Below are 18,968 nucleotides of genomic sequence, written 5' to 3'. Positions count from 1 at the left end.
TTTCTTATTGTAACCAAGAACGAAAAGGAATTGCTGTTTATGATTCGTGAAATAGTTTCAAGTAGTGTTTATTTATTAATCACGAATATTTACGAAACGTTAACAATTTTACTCAATTTATTTATTAAATTACTAAGAAACAGTTACATTAACAATTTTAACAATAACAGCTACCTCGCCTTCCGCTAAACATACCATAATTTTGTACTAAAAAATCGTATATGGCTTGCTATATAATATTAATATATTGTAACACCCGCACTCTCACGTCCAAGACTTGGACTGTCTTTTTCTGATGACAAATCGCAAATCGCCGCTTCAGCAGTAGTCAATAGAGATGCTACCCCACTGGCATCAGTCAATGCACTTCTGACTACTTTTGTTGGGTCTATAATACCTCTTTCAATCATATCGACATACTCATTATTAAGTACATCGTATCCGTAGTTCAAAGCCATACTTTCAACTTTTGATACTACGACAGAACCGTCACAACCAGCATTACTTGCTATTGTTAAACATGGAGTACGTAACGCCTTTTTTATTATATTTATTCCTAATGCTTGATCAGAATTAGGTGGTTTTAAGTTTGCTAGTTCTGGTATACAACGAACTAGAGCCGCGCCGCCCCCAGGGACAATTCCTTCAGCTATTGCCGCTCGAGTTGCATTAAGAGCATCATTTACTCGATCTTTTTTTTCATTTACTTCTACCTCACTACATCCTCCAATACGTAAAATGCAAACTCTACTTTTGAGCCTTGAAATTCGATCCAATAATCTCTGCCTATCAAATTCTTTAGTAGTTTCGTCATATTCAGATCGCAATAATTCAATTCGTTCTTCTATTTCCTTTTTATCTCCTTTTCCATTTAATAGAAGTGTAGAATCTTTTGTTATTATCACTTCATCAACTCTTCCAAGACTTTCAAGTTGACAGTCTTCCAGTCGTATTAAATTTTCATTATCTTCAAAAATCACACCACCAGTGGCGATAGCAAGATCAATTAATGTGTTTTTTCTATATTCACCAAAACTTGGCGCTTTAATAGCGGCCACTTGCAAGCCAATTTTTAATTTATTTACTACTAATACTGATAAAGGTTCGCCCTCATAATCTTCTGCTATAATAATTAATGGTTTCTTATGAGTGTTCGCAATTTCTAAGGCTGGGACAATTTGGCTGGCTGTAAAAATCTTCTTGTCCGAGTAGAGAATTAAAGCGTCATTATATTCTACTTTAGGGCCCTTTTTTGAGTTTATAAAATAGGGAGACACATAACCTTTCTCAATTTGTATACCTTCTACTACTTCCATTTCGTCGTATAATGTTTTTCCATCTTTTACAGTTATAATTCCATCTTTACCAACTCTATTCATTGCATCTGCTATAAGTTTTCCTATGCTCTTGTCACCGTTAGCAGAAATCGTAGCTACTTGTTCAATTTCTTCTGTAAGTTTAATAGGTTTAGATATTTTCCTTAAATGTGCCGTTACGGTCTCGACTGCCAACATAACACCTTTTCTAATTTCAATAGGATTAGCACCTTTCGAAATACTGTCAAAACCTTCTCTTGCTATAGCTCTAGCTAAAATTGTTGCTGTTGTTGTTCCGTCCCCAGCTTCTTCATTAGTCTTATTTGCAACATTTTGAACAAGCTTTGCACCAATATTTTGAAATCTGTCTTTAAGTTCGATTCCCTTTGCAACGGTAACTCCGTCTTTTGTTATTTTTGGCGGTCCAAATGCTTGTTCTAAAATTACATTTCTTCCTTTTGGACCTAATGTGACTGCCACTGCATCAGCTAGAATATCAACCCCTTGTAACATGAGAGCCCTTACATCTGGACCGAAACGAACTTCCTTCGCGAAGAAACGTTGGCTTGAAATTGAATAACTCAATTTCTGATTTAATATTTTTAATAAATTTTGTATACGATACATTTTCTAATGACAATTATCGATGTTTTTACTTTTTTGATATAAATATAGGATTTTAAGACAATATGTCATGCAATAATATTCAGCTCAAAAAATACACTGACACATCATTCTTTTCTTTTTTTTGCCGTGTATCACCTCATTCTAATATGGAACGTTATAATTTGTGTTATTTCTGTTTCAGCTTAATTAAGCCAGAATTATTAGCTCATATTATAATATGTAATGACTGGATTATGATTTCAAGATTTTTGCCAATGATTTATTTGAAACTATTTGTTTTATATGTAATATAGACGACCTCCGTGGTCGAGTAGTGTGTACATCGGTTTTCATGGGTACGCCATTCAGAGGTCCCTGGTTCGATTCCTGGCCGAGTCGATGTAGAAAAAGTTCATTAGTTTTCTATGTTGTCTTGGGTCTGGGTGTTTGTGGAACCGTCGTTACTTCTGATTTTCATAACACAAATGCTTTAGCTACTTACATTGGGATCAGAGTAATGTATGTGATGTTGTCCAATATTTATTTATTTAATATGAGTCGACAGACAGAACTTTAACTTGTTATTTTAACTTTCCTTTAAATTATGTCATTTATTTATATAAGCTTTATTGTGTTGTGAATTAAATAATATTTTATCCAAAAATCTCAAATTCATTTCTGCTAAGTTTCTATTTTTCCTTCATAAGGATAAGTTGCAGAAGCAAGCCAGAGAGAAAAATAAAATAAAAATGTATTTTGATAAATTTATCATTACGCGACAGATGTAATCATGATCATAATCACAACAATTAACTTATAGCGATCAAAAACTGAAAACTTAAAAACATTCTAATCGGGCATTTTACTAAGCCTTGCGTTAATCAAAGGGACGAGCGTGACCAGCAATATTAAAAAGCGAAAATGCCGTCGTGTGAAAGAAAAAAGTATAACATAACGCTAAAATAAATAAAAAAACATAGCAACTAATACCACATAAAATAATTTATAAAACGTCATTGGTCAAGAATATTTATTTTAAGTCAATATATTGTCGGCAGTGCTACCATTTTAGTGCTTCTAGCACGAAACGCTACATTATCACTTGTCCAATAGTATAGAAATCTTCTAACGTTAAATGTGATAGCTAATTTCATTAGTGAATAAAACTAATATTTATGAATAATGATAATATGAAATTTTTCAAAGTAACATTTTTAAATATAATACTCGAATAAAGAGCCTTTTTCATCACTATTGTCTATTAGCGCTTTGAACTTTTGAAGTTTGAAGGTTTTTTTATTCTAGCAGCACCGGTTATCGGTTACATTTTAAAATAAATTATAAAACTATTCGACGTCAAGTACTCTGAAAACTTTCAGGAAGAAATATTTAATAATTAATATGAGTACAGTAAAAAACTTTATTAAAATTGATTTGAACATAGGGGATCAATTAACGTCTATATCCTGTGGACATATTGTAGTAGAAATTATAAAATTTTTAGCATATCAAAGGCTTCAAATTCCTTATACTTATCAGTGGTTAAAAGAAATTGTAAATAAACGAAAGGCTTGTGAAAATATAAAGGAAGGCTTTCAGTCTGAAAGGCATTTTCGTACAGCGTCTGCCGCTCTGGATAATCTTGATTTTATTATTAAGGTAAAAGAGGAATCATCTCTTCAGTACTTTTTTTGTACTAACAATGATGGACTAACGCTATAGTATTTACATAAGGTCAAAGTATAATTTTTTTTTATTATTTTAGAGTCTTTTAAAAGAAATTGGTGGTGCAAGTGTACCCGAAGAGATTTGCATAGCCTTAGGTTCAACACCTATTACTTGCAAAGAAGTATACCGCCTTATTCTGCCTACTAGTTGTCACATGCCACAATGCCATTCAAGCAATATTGCAAGTGATCAGAAAATACAAAGAACTGTTTTCAAGTAAGTGTAATTGTTTTAACTGCTGTATAAGTAATTCTGTGATTTGTATTTTTTTACAAGTACCATGTTATTAAATATTTAATTTGTTTCAGAAATTTAGTAACATCAGAGAAGTTAAGTGAAATTTTCTTTAATTCAATATCTCCAACCAACATGTATGTGTTCTTAAAAAAAAACCCTTTATGCAATCAAGATATTGTTTGCAGTGACAGTTTTGTATTTGTTAACGGATACAAATTACCCAGAAGTTGTAAAGTTATTATTTTAGATTTTAAAGCACAGAATTCTGAAAATATATCATGTTGTAATAAGTTTCAAGTATTTGGTGATGTTATCAGTAAAAACTTAGATAACCTTAACATAAATAGTGATGATTCTGGACACAATTTTAATAGTATAGAGTCAACTGATGATATCAAATGGTTTCAATCTGCTTACATAATGAAAGGTTTTAAGGATTGTGTTGTTAACGGTAGCTCAGTCACCAATGCCTGGTGTGAGTCTTGATGTTATGTATTTGCAATGTAGGACAATTATTATTTAGAATCAAAATAAAAGCACTTTTGTGTTGACTGGTTTAATGTTTAATTGTTTATTGACAGACTGACTGTTATATATTAATCTGTTGACATATAGTTTAATATGTTGTATTTAACAATTTTTAGTAGTTATATGTCTTATGTAATTTAATCTATTAAAATCAGAAAAATTCATACATGAGTCTGATTTTTGACATGTAGTGCCATATTATACAATTACTCTAGTTCAAAATCTGAAATATATTAGTAAAATTGAATTAAAATATATTATTTTTCTATTCTACAAGTAACCTTTTTTAATTAATTGTATCAACTATTAAACTAATACAACCTTTAAAGCTAAGAATTAAATTCTGGAATGCTTATGACAATAGAGTAAAAATAAACTTTGAAGACAGTCCATGGACCTGAGGTTACTATAACTATGTTTGGGTAATCCCAGAAATTATTAAATATTCAAAGCATCAAATTTCTACCTATTTTAAACTATTATAGTTGTCTTATTTTAAAAGTTGAAACTAATGTTACACTAATTGAGATAATATAACAAGTACATACTAAACAATAGTTTTTTTTTCTATACTTACTGTAAAATTGATTATAATTTCTAAATAAGATAAAAATGCAAAAATTTACATATAGTAGATATTATTAAAACCTGACAAGTTGTTCTTTTGAATACTTGTAAAAATAGAGACATGATTATTAAATTGAATTGAGATAGTTAAATGTTTGTAAAAAGCATATCTCTGGTTAATTATGGTTCTACTAAGCCATTAATTAAGACCACTATATATGGCTCTGTAAGAGGAGTAGAATTTTCCCATTTGTTATTTTTTATTCTATTTTAAAAATGTTATCATAAAATTTCTGTGTATCTACATGTTAATATGGTGTACTTCTGCTTGTCCATCACTAAAAATTGCTCTCTCTTTACCCACAATACAATCAGTTTTCAGATCATGATCTTTCGGCCTCTGTGTACAATTTCTCGCCTGACAGTTATTGTAAGCTTCATTGAATTCCACAATCAGATTGTTTCTTCCACCATTAGGGCCAACGACATAGTCACACTTCATAGATTTTGTTACCATGTCTCGAAGACAACATTCAAGTAGTTCATAATACTCCAACCAGAAGTTTTTAGGAAGTTCCTTTAATTTTAAACCAAGAGATTCAGAAAGTAGCCCAGTAACAAAGATGTCGTCTATCCAAAAATATGTGTTGTACATAGCTTCTTCACACATTACAGATGCAATTTTTGGGCTTATAATGTAGTACCAGCCAGACAAATATGGCGGATAAATGTTCCTGTTATATTCTTCAAATGTGACATACCATTTATTTTGTTTATTTCTTCTTGGTAGAGTGTTGTTTAAGACATACCCCATTAATAAATTTTTATCTCCTTTTGGTAGTTTTTTAAGGAAGTTATATGTTCGATTGAAGTTGAAAACTGTATCATCATCAACTTTTAATATGAATGAAGCATTCTTGCATATACTAGAGGCCCATTCTAATCCCATGAGATGTTTATGTGTAAGATTTCTGTAGTTTTCGAAGAAAGAACCTTGGAGTATATCACCATATGTATTATTTTCATCATTGATGGCCTCTTGTGTTATATATCTGAAATAAATTTTATGCTATTACAATATAGTTTTATTTAATTAATTAAATTTTATTATATCTTAATATATTAACCATTAATTACTACATAAAGATTATCCTAAAATAATATTTCTTACAATATGCAAACTTTATACTTGATTACCTTTCATTTGTCGGTATTTTTGCTAGCAAAAATATTCTTGTAACTCTTAGAGATGCTAAATAATCTGGAGGCATAGCTCGCCTGTGGGCACTTCGGAGTTCAACATGTCCTACATATGAAGTAATAATTATCACTAGAAATGGATTTCCTGAAAATTAGAAAAGAATCTCTTTATTTTCACTTCTTAAATTTTTATGTTAATACTAAAATAATGTACAACTTTGAATAACAACAAAGACAATTTCAGAAAATACAGAAGTCTTATTAAATTACTACAAATTAAAAATTTACCAAATGACTATTGCCATTTTAATAATAAAATATCATTTTAGATAATTTACTTACGATTACAGGAGGTATTAGATGGTTGTATAAGAGTACTTCGGAAATAATTGTTTTGTTTTAAGACGAGAACTGAACTGTTATAATCGAAATTTGAAGTATGGTATATCCATATTAACAGTGATATCAAAGCAATTATAATTAAGAAGACTAGTTTTTTTGGCATTTTCATTAAAAATAAAGCACTTATTTATATTTACATTATGTTATTTAAGAATATTTGTGCTGCAAATTGATTGCTTAGTTAATGTAAAAAAAGTGCGTCATTTATTTAATTTATTTTTAATCGTAACTTCAAACTGTAACATTTAAACATTTTATATAAGTAACTACTTTTTACAAGCACATTAAATCAATTAAATTAATAAAGTTCATTTGTTTTTTTGTACTTTCCATTTGTGATTTTATGAAATTTGACACTGACGGGTCCTTATTGATATTTGCTGTCTCTAACGATTTTCTTATGCTTTTATGACAGTTGTAAGCTTCGTTTCAAAACGAGAAAGCTTCCAATCATTATGGACGATTTTAAGTTTAACCGTTGCATTTACTTTTCACGTCCGAATTTAATAAAAATGAATTGATTTAGATATTTCAAAGTCTGTAATACATAAAGTTATACGGCAAATTAAAATATCCTTTTTTAAAGTTTCTTTTTTTAAATTGGTATTATATTATATTGAATTGGGAAGCCATTCAAGGCTGCTATTAAAAATTATTGGTAGAAAAATCCAATTGTTTTAATGATATGACATATTAATGAAAGCAGAGACTTCAGGATCTGCAGCCGCAATTTCATAAACGCGGTTTTAAGGTTTTATATTAAACCGGTCTATTTAAAAAAGAAATTAACTTCATCCTTCACATTAAATTTTTTCGTGTTCATGTTATATTTGTTGAAATATCTTGGCTTTCATCGGTTAAGTAACATACAATTTAATAATACTGCACATTTATATAATTACAATATATACAACTTACAACATATGGAAATTATCAAGAAATTGTACCGCAAAAAATCGATCAGATTGCACGCATTTCTGACTTAAAGTCTATTATTGTGGCTTATTTATTATGCTTATTTATATCTATCATATTTGGTTCTGTGAACTTTTTATAGATCGGTTAAAGATCATTTTATTTGTAATTCTTTGGTGGTCTTTTATGGTAGCGCATTTTCTTCTTGCTTTTTTCAGTAATATCATTGTTTCATAGAAAAACTTAATACTCATTACTTTTTGTTGATCAAGTGTACAAATCGCTTCCAAAACCAGTAGTTTTACCCTCAACTTAGGAGGGTAAAACCCTCTTCAATGAGGCCACAACTAGAATTATGATTTTTATTGTATTAGGTATAATGTAATTCTAATAATAATCTTACGCCTTGGAATGATTAGCTATTCTAACGAGAAGTTTGGAAGATTAAGGCCGCAGCTAAGCCAAAAGTCATAAAACTTTAATTAAAATCCATTGCGGGCTTTTTTTAAAATAATCATTTCATTATCATCAAATTTGAATCTTGTCTTAGTTATCAGTGGAAAGTTGAAAATATTACTCAAGAAACAACAGTCAAACAATTGAATCGTGAAATAATTCATTGACGGTATTTGTTTAAATTTTTCATTATTCGCGCTTACTAATTACGTCTATCAATAAATCTAGCGATGCGAAAGAAAAAACCGTAATCAAACTGATAACTTCAATGCAATACTTACAGCTTTTTAATAAGTATGAATTAGATATTTCCTTTTCTTAGTGCAGTGTAGTGTAGTTGAAGACTAGAGAAAACGGAGAATCAAATTTAAATCTTCACCAAAAGTCTCACTAACGGTACTCGATTTTTGCCATGTTTTAGATAATTCTTCTCGCTGTGACAGCGTCTATATTGTGAGTTTATGCTCAATATTTTTTATAAAGGATAATGAACCTTTATCTAAATCTCGTCATACTAGACGAATAAGATAGATTGTGGTAAGAAATTATAATTGTTATGTTTTTAATACTGTTTTATTATTGTTATTGTTTTGTATAAAGGCTTGGAATATTATTCGAACTTCAATATCAGTGAAAGACCAATTTGTGACGTCATATTACTTTGTATTATTTTATCTTTAATTAAGGATTCCAATTAATTTCATTCATAAATAATGTAGGCAGGGCCGGATCTACCATATGGGTTTTTGGGCTTCAGTCCAGGGCCCCGTGGATTCAAGTGGGCCACAGCTAAGTCAAAAATAGGCGATAATGCGAAAGAATGCATAATTTTATTAACTTAAACAGATCGTATGGTTTGCAGTCCAGCGAGTCCTGCAATTAATCAAACTCATTCAATTAATTTTATTCAAGTCTTTATACATATGTCTTAGGTGGGCCCTTAAGTAGTGTTAGCCCAGGGCCCCCTAAACTTACGGTCCGGCCCTGAATGTATGGGCTAATATACCTTTAAATTTCATAATTAAATACATACAATTTTAACAGATATACATGATAGCTATTTGATGAATTGTAATCAGAATATTTAGGAGATATATTTGTTATAAAAACGTATTTATGAAATAAAATGTTTTATATAAGCCAGAGAAAACTACATAAAAGTTGTTATCATTACTTAAAACGATTGTATTTAGGTATATATACCTCTATACAATTGTTTTAGTATCATATTTCTTAGTGTACTAGACAGGAGCGGAACATAATCATCGCGTCTGAGAGCAAGCAGGCACTGTCATTTTTATCATTTACAACGTTATCTCAGTCCACCTACGACTGGGGCGTAGGATATTCAGTAATCAGTCGAGCGAGGAGACGGTGAGGATACAAGCAGTGCGCGTATACCGCCAGGAACTTCTATTCAATTAAAACTGACGTTATAATGAGTGGAACAATGAATATAACAAATATTACTCACGATGATGAGGAGTACGCATTGAGAGCGAAAATAATAACAATGGTCTCCCTATTTAGCGTATCGATGGTTTTCGGCCTCTCTCCCATGGTTATATCGCTTAAATTCGGATGGTTCACGAAATCTGATGGAAATAATATGAGGGCATCGAATCAGTTTGTAATTGGTCTACTGTCTTTTGGAGGTGGGGTTCTTTTCGCGACTACATTCATGCACTTGTTGCCGGAGGTCGATGAAAATATAGAGCTGTTACAAGGTGAGATTTTTCTTTTGTTTCTAATGCAAAGCATTAAGATAAAGTCTTCATAAATATTTCTAATCTGGTTAAGTCAACTAGCGTGGAGGTTTGAAACGTATTTTTTCTTTAAATATGTGGAGGGTAATTTTAATAGGACACTAAAATAAATAAAATACTAAATATAAAAGCTTTTTTAAGTGGTTCAGGCGTTTATTTAAAATTGGTTTAGTATATTGTTTTAAAATTGTAATTTTTTACATCCGCTATAAATATTAATTTCATCTAAATAGGAGAGGTAGTGGCAATAACCTTTACTGTGACATTTAAAGGTAACGTGTAGAATGTAAACACATGGCAAACTAGTGAGCGCCCATGGCTTTCCTAAGAAGGAGTCAGTTTTTCAAGCGCTATTGGGTTAAATGACATACAAAGTAAATAATGTATAATTTATATCTAAAACTAATTGTAACTATTTTACTGAGCACGATATTATGGTTGATATTATCACATAAAGTAAAAAATTAATTTAAAATACTTAATAGTAGATTTTGGATTTTAATTATTATTAATAAATCGTCTACCTACAAAGTTACTAACTCATAAAAAATCAGTCAATCGGTATATTGAACGTTCTCCTATTACGTCTTTAAGTATAACCTATGCGAATATGACCTATATATACATTATAGGTATTAGGATACATGTCCTAAGTGATGTTTTATTACTCTATAGGTAAATTTCGTTGTCAATAAAGCTAACGCATATTATTTTTTTGAAATTGGAATGGTAATTCCTGAACTTGGAGCATATAAGCAGACGACCTCTTTACCTATAGGTACCTAATATATCAGTATAGATATCAATAATATAAATTGAAATACAATGTTGTTTACACCTTTAAAGACGTATCACTTTGTATGTTACCCAAGTCAGATATGAATTTTAAGTGCTTAGTGATAAGTTGATGGTGTAACTTTTCCAATAAATAAATAAATAAAAAATAAATAAATATAGGCGATTTTTTTAATTAAAAAAAAAACACATTAAAAGAGTGTCTTATTTCGCGACATAATGCTTTGTTAACTTATATAGGATTTTATTGAAATTAAAAATAAACTCCTTTAAAAAAATATATTATATTTTTAATATTAAAAGTGTTCAATGAAACTTCATTCGAATGTAAGGACAGGATCAAATCGAGAATTGTATATATGTAAATATGTTTATATGTCGGTAAACACGTACTATTAGCAAATACATGTCATAAAAGTTGATAATGATAATGTTTATAATGTAAATCTTAGTTTTAAATAGCTCATTGAACGATACAAACTAACGCGTTAGCGGCTAATTCGCGAGCGTGGGTTAAATAGCAATAAGCACTGTCCGACGCATAAATCATTGTTTTAAACTACAAATATTATATCAACCACCTACATCGACTGGCTAGTTGCCTCGTGTACACAAATTTATAAGGGATTCTTAGTATTATGTAAAGTATTAGGTATTCCAATGAATATACAGAAAAAGTATGTCACCGTAAGATTGAAGTCCTTCCTACGTTATTCGTTACGAGGAACGAAACGAAACAAAAATGAGTTTCCGTATATTAAATTTGTAATTTATCTCGTGCTTGGATGAATATCTAATTCATAAATAAAAATTACACACGGATCCAATAATTTACATTTGAGCAGCTTTGACTAATTCCAAGTTTTTTCAAGGAACTGTACGTGAATACTATTTATTATTAGTGAATACAGTTGACTTGATAATTCTGACCCGAATTGTCCAGACACCTAGTTCATAAGGATGGAAATATATTTTTTTTTGTGCCGAGAACGCACAGGTTATTTCGATTATTAGTGTCACGTGCAAAGGAATTACAATTAAATAAATATATTAGTTAAGTTGTGTTTTATAATAAAATTGTAGCCAATGGGCATCTAAAGAGAGACTTAAGGTGGAAACTTAGATAGACGCTCATTATGTAGCATTTAAAAAAAGTTAAAGACAATAAAATGTATGTTTATGGCAAAAAAATTTACTTTATAATTATTGCTATTTCTAGTTACTGTAACCAAATTCTATTAAAACTGAACCGTAGCCTTAAACCATCTAATCCGGATTTGCGGGACATCACGGTATTTTTGCTTCTATTTCTTATAAATACGTCATTACTGATCTAAACTGTGTTTGGAGACCAATAATATCCATATAATACAACATTTGACATGTTTTGATAAGATTACATCTTTAACGATTTTTTTGTTTGTATTTTCGATAAACTAATAGAGACAGATTGCCTAACATAACGATAAGGTGAGAAATACTTTAGATACTTTAAATTTTGAAGGATGTATATTGTAAATAAATATATGTTATAGAGTGAAAAAATAGGCAAAAATGTTTCATTCATTTGCAATATAAGATAAATATTAAACATATGGACAAACAGATAATAATGATTGGCTCATCGAAATATCTAATTATCGCGACTTGAACTAAGGAGAAAGACTGTTACCCTATAAATTAGCTACTATGAAATTAACAATTAAGTTAAACTAAACTATGGACTATTTGCTCCTTAGTACATTTATTAATATAACGCATTCGATAAAGCAGGGGATCCCACAGGACTACGCCGTCGGTTATTGATACTTAGACTACTTAAAACAATTGCTCCCTGTTGTATTCTCTAATTTCTCTCCCGGGAAGTCCAGGACGACATGTTATTTTAGTTATCACAGGGAATTACTCACGTACTATCCTCTATAAATTTCAATTTTGAAATGACATCTGAATTGATTAATAAATCCAAGAGGCCTGAGCGAAATAGGTATGCAAATAACGTAAAAATAAATAAATTATTAACTATTTTTAGTCGAAAGCCGTGACTAGCGGAAACGTTTTAAATATGTAGTTTTATTATTTATATTATTTTAAACATGTAATTATATACATATATTATATACCTACTCATAATAATGGCAAAGCTGATGAAAGTACTTTAACAGTAACAGAAATATTAACAATAATTACTATTTTGACTCTAAAATTGTAGGAAGTTTACATATTCTTCAGTGATGATGTCCTAGCGATTTTGGTTACGGCGGCCATATTCAACGTATACCTAATAGTCAATTGTGCAGAATATAATATTATAGTGCACAGGTGAGTGCAAAAATTAAGGTGCACTATCTATTTATTACCTACTTGATTCTCATAATCTGATGATACAGTAAAGAAAAAGTTGAAGCACCGGACCTTACGAGTTCGTACGTCATTACGTGCTCTTCGAGGCTCGAGAATTTCACCACTGCCTATATAATGCTACTGAGTTTTCTTGACAGAGAAACGCAATAATATAATACCAACCCGATATGGGATTAGAATTCAGAACCTATCGCTTAATAAGCTGTATAATTGTCGGCCCATGACACCGCCACTTGTTATAAAATGGCCCATTTATCAGTCTGAAAATTACTACTGTGAAAAAAATATAAATATTAATTTTTGTTATCTTTCCATAGAATCCGGACTAATACCAGAAATGCCAATTTACCTTGCCGCGCTTATCATGTGCTGCGGGTTCTTCATGATGTATTTAGTCGAGGAGTTGGTCCACGTGTACATTAATAGTCGCGAGAACAAGACTGCAAACACTAGTTTTACACGTGTTTTGAGTATACGAAGGTCTAGTGAAGAGGCCGGTGTTTCTTCAGACAAACCTATTAAGGAGTTGGAAGCTACAGCGCATCATCACGGGCACAGTCATCTCGCGGTGACGTCTGATGACACAGTTGTAGCGGCCTTAAGAGGACTCCTAATTGTTTTAGCTTTGTCTATACACGAGCTGTTCGAAGGATTGGCTGTTGGATTAGAATCATCTGCTAGAAATGTCTGGTATGTTTATTTAAGTCACATCTATCATTATAACTGTTTTTTTTTTAATTTTAGTTTACTTTTTCAATTTAAAACGGGATTTGTTTAAGAATGAAGTCTATTAATGACTACTTATTTCCTTACTTACCACAATTCGAACATTAAGATGGTGGTAGTGATATATTAATATAGTATTTAAACATATCTATGCTCGTTGTATTCGTTCAATATGCATGCTATTTAATTGTGTGTCCACAATGACGCGTTAATTACTAATGCACTCTTAAAATAAGTTAGAAAATAATGATCACATAACTCCACGAAAAACTCCTGCGCAAAATTTTATGCTCCCAGAGATCCACCGGTTTGGGCGGCGCGTCGTATCAATCAGTTAGTGTTTGACTTTTATTGGATAGATATTTAAAATTGTAATTTTCGCAATATATTTTGCACATTTATCAAACTTCATTTATTACCTGTAGTATGTTTAATTAATCAATTTAAATACAAAAAAAAGTTTGTTATCATCGCGTCTCGGTTGTTCGCATTATTAATTGTTTTTAATCGCAAATAACACTTGAATCAACACTCGACGGCAGGTATAAGAAATTCAAATAAATGTAATTCTACACTACATAATACTTTTGAGATAAATGGTTTATTTATGTTGACGTATACATAAAAAAATATTATTCAATCTTAGCAAGCTGCACAAAGAAATTTACATAAAATACCTAAATACCATTTACGTACGATTTAAAAATAAAATCAATTAAAATGAATTTGTATTGTCCGAACAATGGCGTCGGGAAGCATACTATACACATTTTTAGTTAAGTTTGATTTAGATCATCTAAATATTCTCTATTTTACTAAATTCTAAAAAAATATTAAATTATTCTTTTTCGAATCTGTCGCCAGGGTCAAGTAATAAAATACGTAAGAAACAAGTCTTCATTTAATTATGTTTGCAAAATGTCCTATTAGCTAAAACTTAAAAATTGTCTATGGGATTATCGTAGTACTTATAATGAGTACGCTTATGCGGAAGATCTTGTGTAATATTAGTACAATAATAAAGATACATTAATATATAATATATCCAGACCAAAATTAAATGTAATTAAATTAAAAAAATAATAAAAACACATAATATTATCATATATTTCCATTTACATAAGGATTACTTAACCCAACGTAAGTCCTACTCATCAGATGTTCTACCGCCGAACAGCAATCGTTAGTATTGTTGTGTTTTAATGAGTGAGCCAGTGTAACTATAGGTACAAGGGACATAATATCTTAGCTCACAAGGTTGGTGGCGCATTGGTGATATGAGGAATGATAAATACACCACCAATAGGGTATTCTACTATGTTTGAAAAATTACTTCAAAATGTTGTTTTCCTAATAAAAGGCCACAAAAAAATTCAGCAAAATAAACACGCTTTCTTGCCATAAAATTAAATTTATATAATTACAATTTTAAGCCTTTTTTGTTCCCGCAAAAACGCTGTCAGTCATTTTGATGACGTCAGATTGTTAAAAACAACAGTCGTGTACGACCGGTACTCATTTAACGTTAACAGCTATAAATATTTGGTGTTTTTAAGAAAAATAATGAATTACAATTGCTATTACTGGAATGTACAAATACTAGCATTAAAACTCCAGAAAAGTTGTTTATCATAGTGCCAGATGATATTGAAATGACAGTTTTGCCTACCTGACCATGGCCGCTGGTGTTTTAGGTCACGTGATACAGACTATAAATTACACCTTTTAATTTTAATATAATAAATTAACAATGCGCTTTTATGACTAAATATTTAAGTATATTTCTATACTTATTTAAATTTTTATCAAATTTGATAATTTTCACTATCGAAAATACGCTATTTAAGAACATTCCCTAAAAAAACTAATGGCTCAGTGTGATATTCTTAAAATTCGAAAACCTTTTGTTTTAGGTACATGTTTGGTGCAGTGTCTGCACATAAGTACATCATCGCCTTTTGTATCGGTGTTGAACTATTAGCTGCTGGTACAAAGCGATGGTTGTCCATTGTCTACATCTTCACCTTCTCTTTCGTGTCAGCGCTGGGAATCGGCGTGGGAATTATGTTGGTTGGTGGCGCTGGCGCTACTGAAGCTGGAATTTATTCAGTTGTGTTGCAGGTAAAAATATTTTTCTTTGGAATATTTATTTTCAGTTTCATTTAAATTCCTAGACAAAATTCTTCTAAAGAATAATCAGACGATTATGACACTGAAAGAAAAATGACTACATTTTTAAAATTCATAAAAAATATAATATAGAATGAGGCTATATAATAAGTGCTCATTTTAAATCTATAATTTTCCACGTTTTTCCAATAGGATTATAATAAAACTAATTACAATTGTAAATACAACAATGATAGTTTGGAATTATTGAGTCCATCGCATGTTGATGTCATTTAATGCTGCTTTCAATCATAGTTTATTCATGTACCTAGTTGAACACCATTGGAAACATACCCTTAAATTCAAAAGCGTGTCATAATTTAAATAATAATTAATTAAGTATCTAAGCAACATTTAATTAATGGTCCTAACAACAGTATTTTATTGTTAACTACAATTTATATGAGTAGTATTAGAAACGTACTTGAAAGTCATTTAAGCACTTCTTGTTGAAACGGAGAGCCGACAAGAAAAGTCACGTATTCGTTATCTACAAGTACCTATTAATGATGTAAATATGAAAGTTTGATGCTTCATGATCAAAATCAATCGATTTATCTTAGATAATGTCGATCTCCATGAAAACGCCACAGATATTTGCGATAAAGAAAATTAATCCAAAGAATAGTATTTCGTGATTCTTATACATATATTTTTGTCATATAAATATCAGGAAATTCATAATTCGATTCATATTTCCGCTTGACATTAACTATTCACATTTGTTTGCATGTCTTGTCGGTTACTCTCTTTTGAATTTACGTTCAGAAACAGTGGAAGCTGAGATTTCATTTTTCTCGCCATTTAGACGAAAAAACTCTATTAAAGTACTTTTTTGAAAAATTATAGGTAGAGTTTGTTTAAAATGAAAAAATGACGGTAGTATCGGTTTTGATAAAACAAGCAACATACCATTTACTTCACTATTTTGAATGTATTTTTTAAGTTTGACCCAGAGGAAACGGGCTAATTTTACTAAGTTAAGATACGTTCCCGATTCTATTCTGATTAGCCTTTGACTATTCTTTATAAAAATTATTGTCAGCTGAATCGCAACTGGGGACGATTTTATAACAGTTAAACATTTTCGATTCGATATCTATTCAACTTCGACCGAACCTCAACTGGATCGTTGTGTTAGTAGAATTTGAAAATGTTTTAAGGGCAACGATTACGATTTAATTCGTTTGCATAAAATTACATTTTGTTAGTAAAATTGATCCCAGTTTGCGTCACATTTTTATATTAACACTATCGAAATGTTTCTCACAAGTAGTATTTTATTTTGTTTAATAATTTAATATACTATCAATTAATTTCCAGGGTCTGGCATGTGGGACTTTGGTGTACGTCGTATTCTTTGAAGTCTGGAGGCAAGACCGAACGGGACTTATGCAGTTTGTCTGTTCAGTACTTGGCTTTGCATTGATGGTTTCTCTTGAAGCGGTTGTGGAATTAGGTATGTAAAACATTAAATTCAATAACGAAATCCCTCATACAGAACAATATCCAGTTGAAGGAAAATGTGTCAAATCTAAAGAATATTCGCGTGCTCTAATAAATTTCTATCAGATGTGTATAAATGTGAAACAGTTATACCTAAAGTGGGACAGTGGTAGTTGTTACATAAATGCTTTATAGTATATAAACCCTTGTATGTAACAAAATAACCCTTTGTGATTGTCTAGCAGTATAACATGGCAATAATTGTCTTGTAAATTTATTCTTAATTATTCTGTAGAAATGAAATTGATAAAATTATCAATTATAATTATGTATAATAACAATTGTTAAGAGATAGTTTAGTAACCGAACTCAAGTACTGGAGATATCAAAGAGTAGCCGTTAAGTACAGATAATACTTTCTATCTTCCGTTTTAGATGTAATCTGCTATATGGATCTCGTCACGTATTTTCAACGAGATTATAAATCTCAAATCTTGAGAAATACTTGATATATTTAGACCAACAAATGTCGTCAAGCAAGGAATTTGTATATATTTTTATTTACAAAAGAAGATATTGTAGCGTTTTTTTTTCAGCTTATTTGATACAGTAAATTGCTATAAAGATTAATTATCTTATTTAATATTATTTAAATGGTTTTATATTACTAGTAGTAGGTAGATCAAACCAGTCTGTTCTAATTTGATCACAATCGCGTATCGGGTCCTTATTTTGATTTTATTTGTAATCTACTAACTTTACCAAAGTTACTCATAATTAATATAGCTAATCATTTTTTTAAATATATTGGTACCGTTTTTCGACGAAAGAAATGCTATATTGTCCGAATATTACCTCACTCGTCAAGCCGTACGGAAGTTAAACGGTCAATAACAAGTTAAGAACATAACGAATAGATATATTTAAATATATATAAATGAAGTACCAGTCGAATGCCCCACTGTTGAGCAAAGGACTCCTTTTTCTGAGATTTATCAATAAATAATCTACTCAAGACCATATTAGGCCAGAATTTGGAACTATAAATCTTTTGGACATTACAATCCTTCTCTCTGTTTATCTAAGTTAGAATATATTATAGAATATTATTTTCTTCTTATAGCTTGCGTACTAGTTATGACTTTCATAAAAACTAATTTACGTTTCGAATAAATGTATTATTATAAAGGACTGAGTTATTCATTAAGAAAATTAAGGAAGTACTTTAAAAGAGTAATTAAATATCGACTGTCTATCTGAAAGATATTCTAATTACCTAATATGCAACTATTTTGTCATATTCGCTTGTTCAGTCAACGTGTTTATGACTTGTTTTGTAATATTTGCTAACATATTTAGCCTGGTAACATTCCGCGAACACGAACGGATTTATAATAAAATTGATATAAGGAGCTGTAAATAAAATAGAAGAATGTATGGTGTATGATTTTTTTTCTGTGATTTCTTTTAGTTCTTACAATTAATATTACTTTAATTTTATTTTATTTAGACTTACTTCATACTTGATTTTTGTTACAGTCGCCTGATGCAAATTAAAAAACTTGAAAGAACACAGAAATGTTCTTCGTGGAAGGTGGATTTGATGAAGAGAAGTGGTCAAGATTTGTGAAGTAAATATTTCACATAGTTATACTTAAATTTGTTATATAAGAACTGCTTAAATTTTTGTGTTATTAAAATATTTTCTTGAAGTCGGGTTTTTTAATATGAAGGAAGGGGAATCTTA

The 18,968-nt window shown here is 30.3% G+C and overlaps 5 protein-coding genes across 5 annotated transcripts in view; 3 read left to right on the top strand and 2 right to left on the bottom strand.

Moving 5' to 3' along the window:
* The window catches only part of LOC113399382 (uncharacterized protein C14orf119), a 292,988-nt gene that overhangs the window by 184,067 nt on the left and 89,953 nt on the right, over positions 1-18,968 (top strand). The gene's annotated exons all lie outside the window — the stretch shown is intronic.
* LOC135193815 (63 kDa chaperonin, mitochondrial-like) lies at positions 163-1,993 on the bottom strand. The gene has a single exon (XM_064217833.1). The coding sequence runs from the start codon at positions 1,941-1,943 to the stop codon at positions 240-242; it is 1,704 nt and encodes a 567-aa protein (XP_064073903.1). The 5' UTR covers positions 1,944-1,993; the 3' UTR covers positions 163-239.
* LOC113399378 (uncharacterized) lies at positions 3,257-4,670 on the top strand. Its single transcript, XM_026638497.2, has 3 exons — positions 3,257-3,581; positions 3,688-3,866; positions 3,959-4,670. Exons 1-3 carry the CDS (start codon positions 3,324-3,326, stop codon positions 4,371-4,373), a joined length of 852 nt encoding a protein of 283 aa, XP_026494282.2. The 5' UTR covers positions 3,257-3,323; the 3' UTR covers positions 4,374-4,670.
* LOC113399375 (beta-1,3-galactosyltransferase 5-like) lies at positions 4,428-6,978 on the bottom strand. The gene is made up of 3 exons (XM_026638495.2): positions 6,525-6,978; positions 6,180-6,327; positions 4,428-6,034 (listed from the first exon to the last, which is right to left on the bottom strand). The coding sequence occupies exons 1-3, from the start codon at positions 6,691-6,693 to the stop codon at positions 5,284-5,286; spliced, it is 1,068 nt and encodes a 355-aa protein (XP_026494280.2). The 5' UTR covers positions 6,694-6,978; the 3' UTR covers positions 4,428-5,283.
* On the top strand, positions 9,183-18,933 carry LOC113399377 (zinc transporter ZIP1-like). Its single transcript, XM_026638496.2, has 5 exons — positions 9,183-9,682; positions 13,198-13,570; positions 15,520-15,727; positions 17,099-17,234; positions 18,761-18,933. The coding sequence occupies exons 1-5, from the start codon at positions 9,394-9,396 to the stop codon at positions 18,766-18,768; spliced, it is 1,014 nt and encodes a 337-aa protein (XP_026494281.1). The 5' UTR covers positions 9,183-9,393; the 3' UTR covers positions 18,769-18,933.

The sequence above is a fragment of the Vanessa tameamea genome, chromosome 19 (assembly GCF_037043105.1).
Source record: "Vanessa tameamea isolate UH-Manoa-2023 chromosome 19, ilVanTame1 primary haplotype, whole genome shotgun sequence".
Taxonomy (NCBI): Eukaryota; Metazoa; Arthropoda; class Insecta; order Lepidoptera; family Nymphalidae; genus Vanessa; species Vanessa tameamea.
The sequence above is the reverse complement of the archived record's forward strand: the minus strand, read 5'-3'. Positions and strand labels throughout refer to the sequence as shown.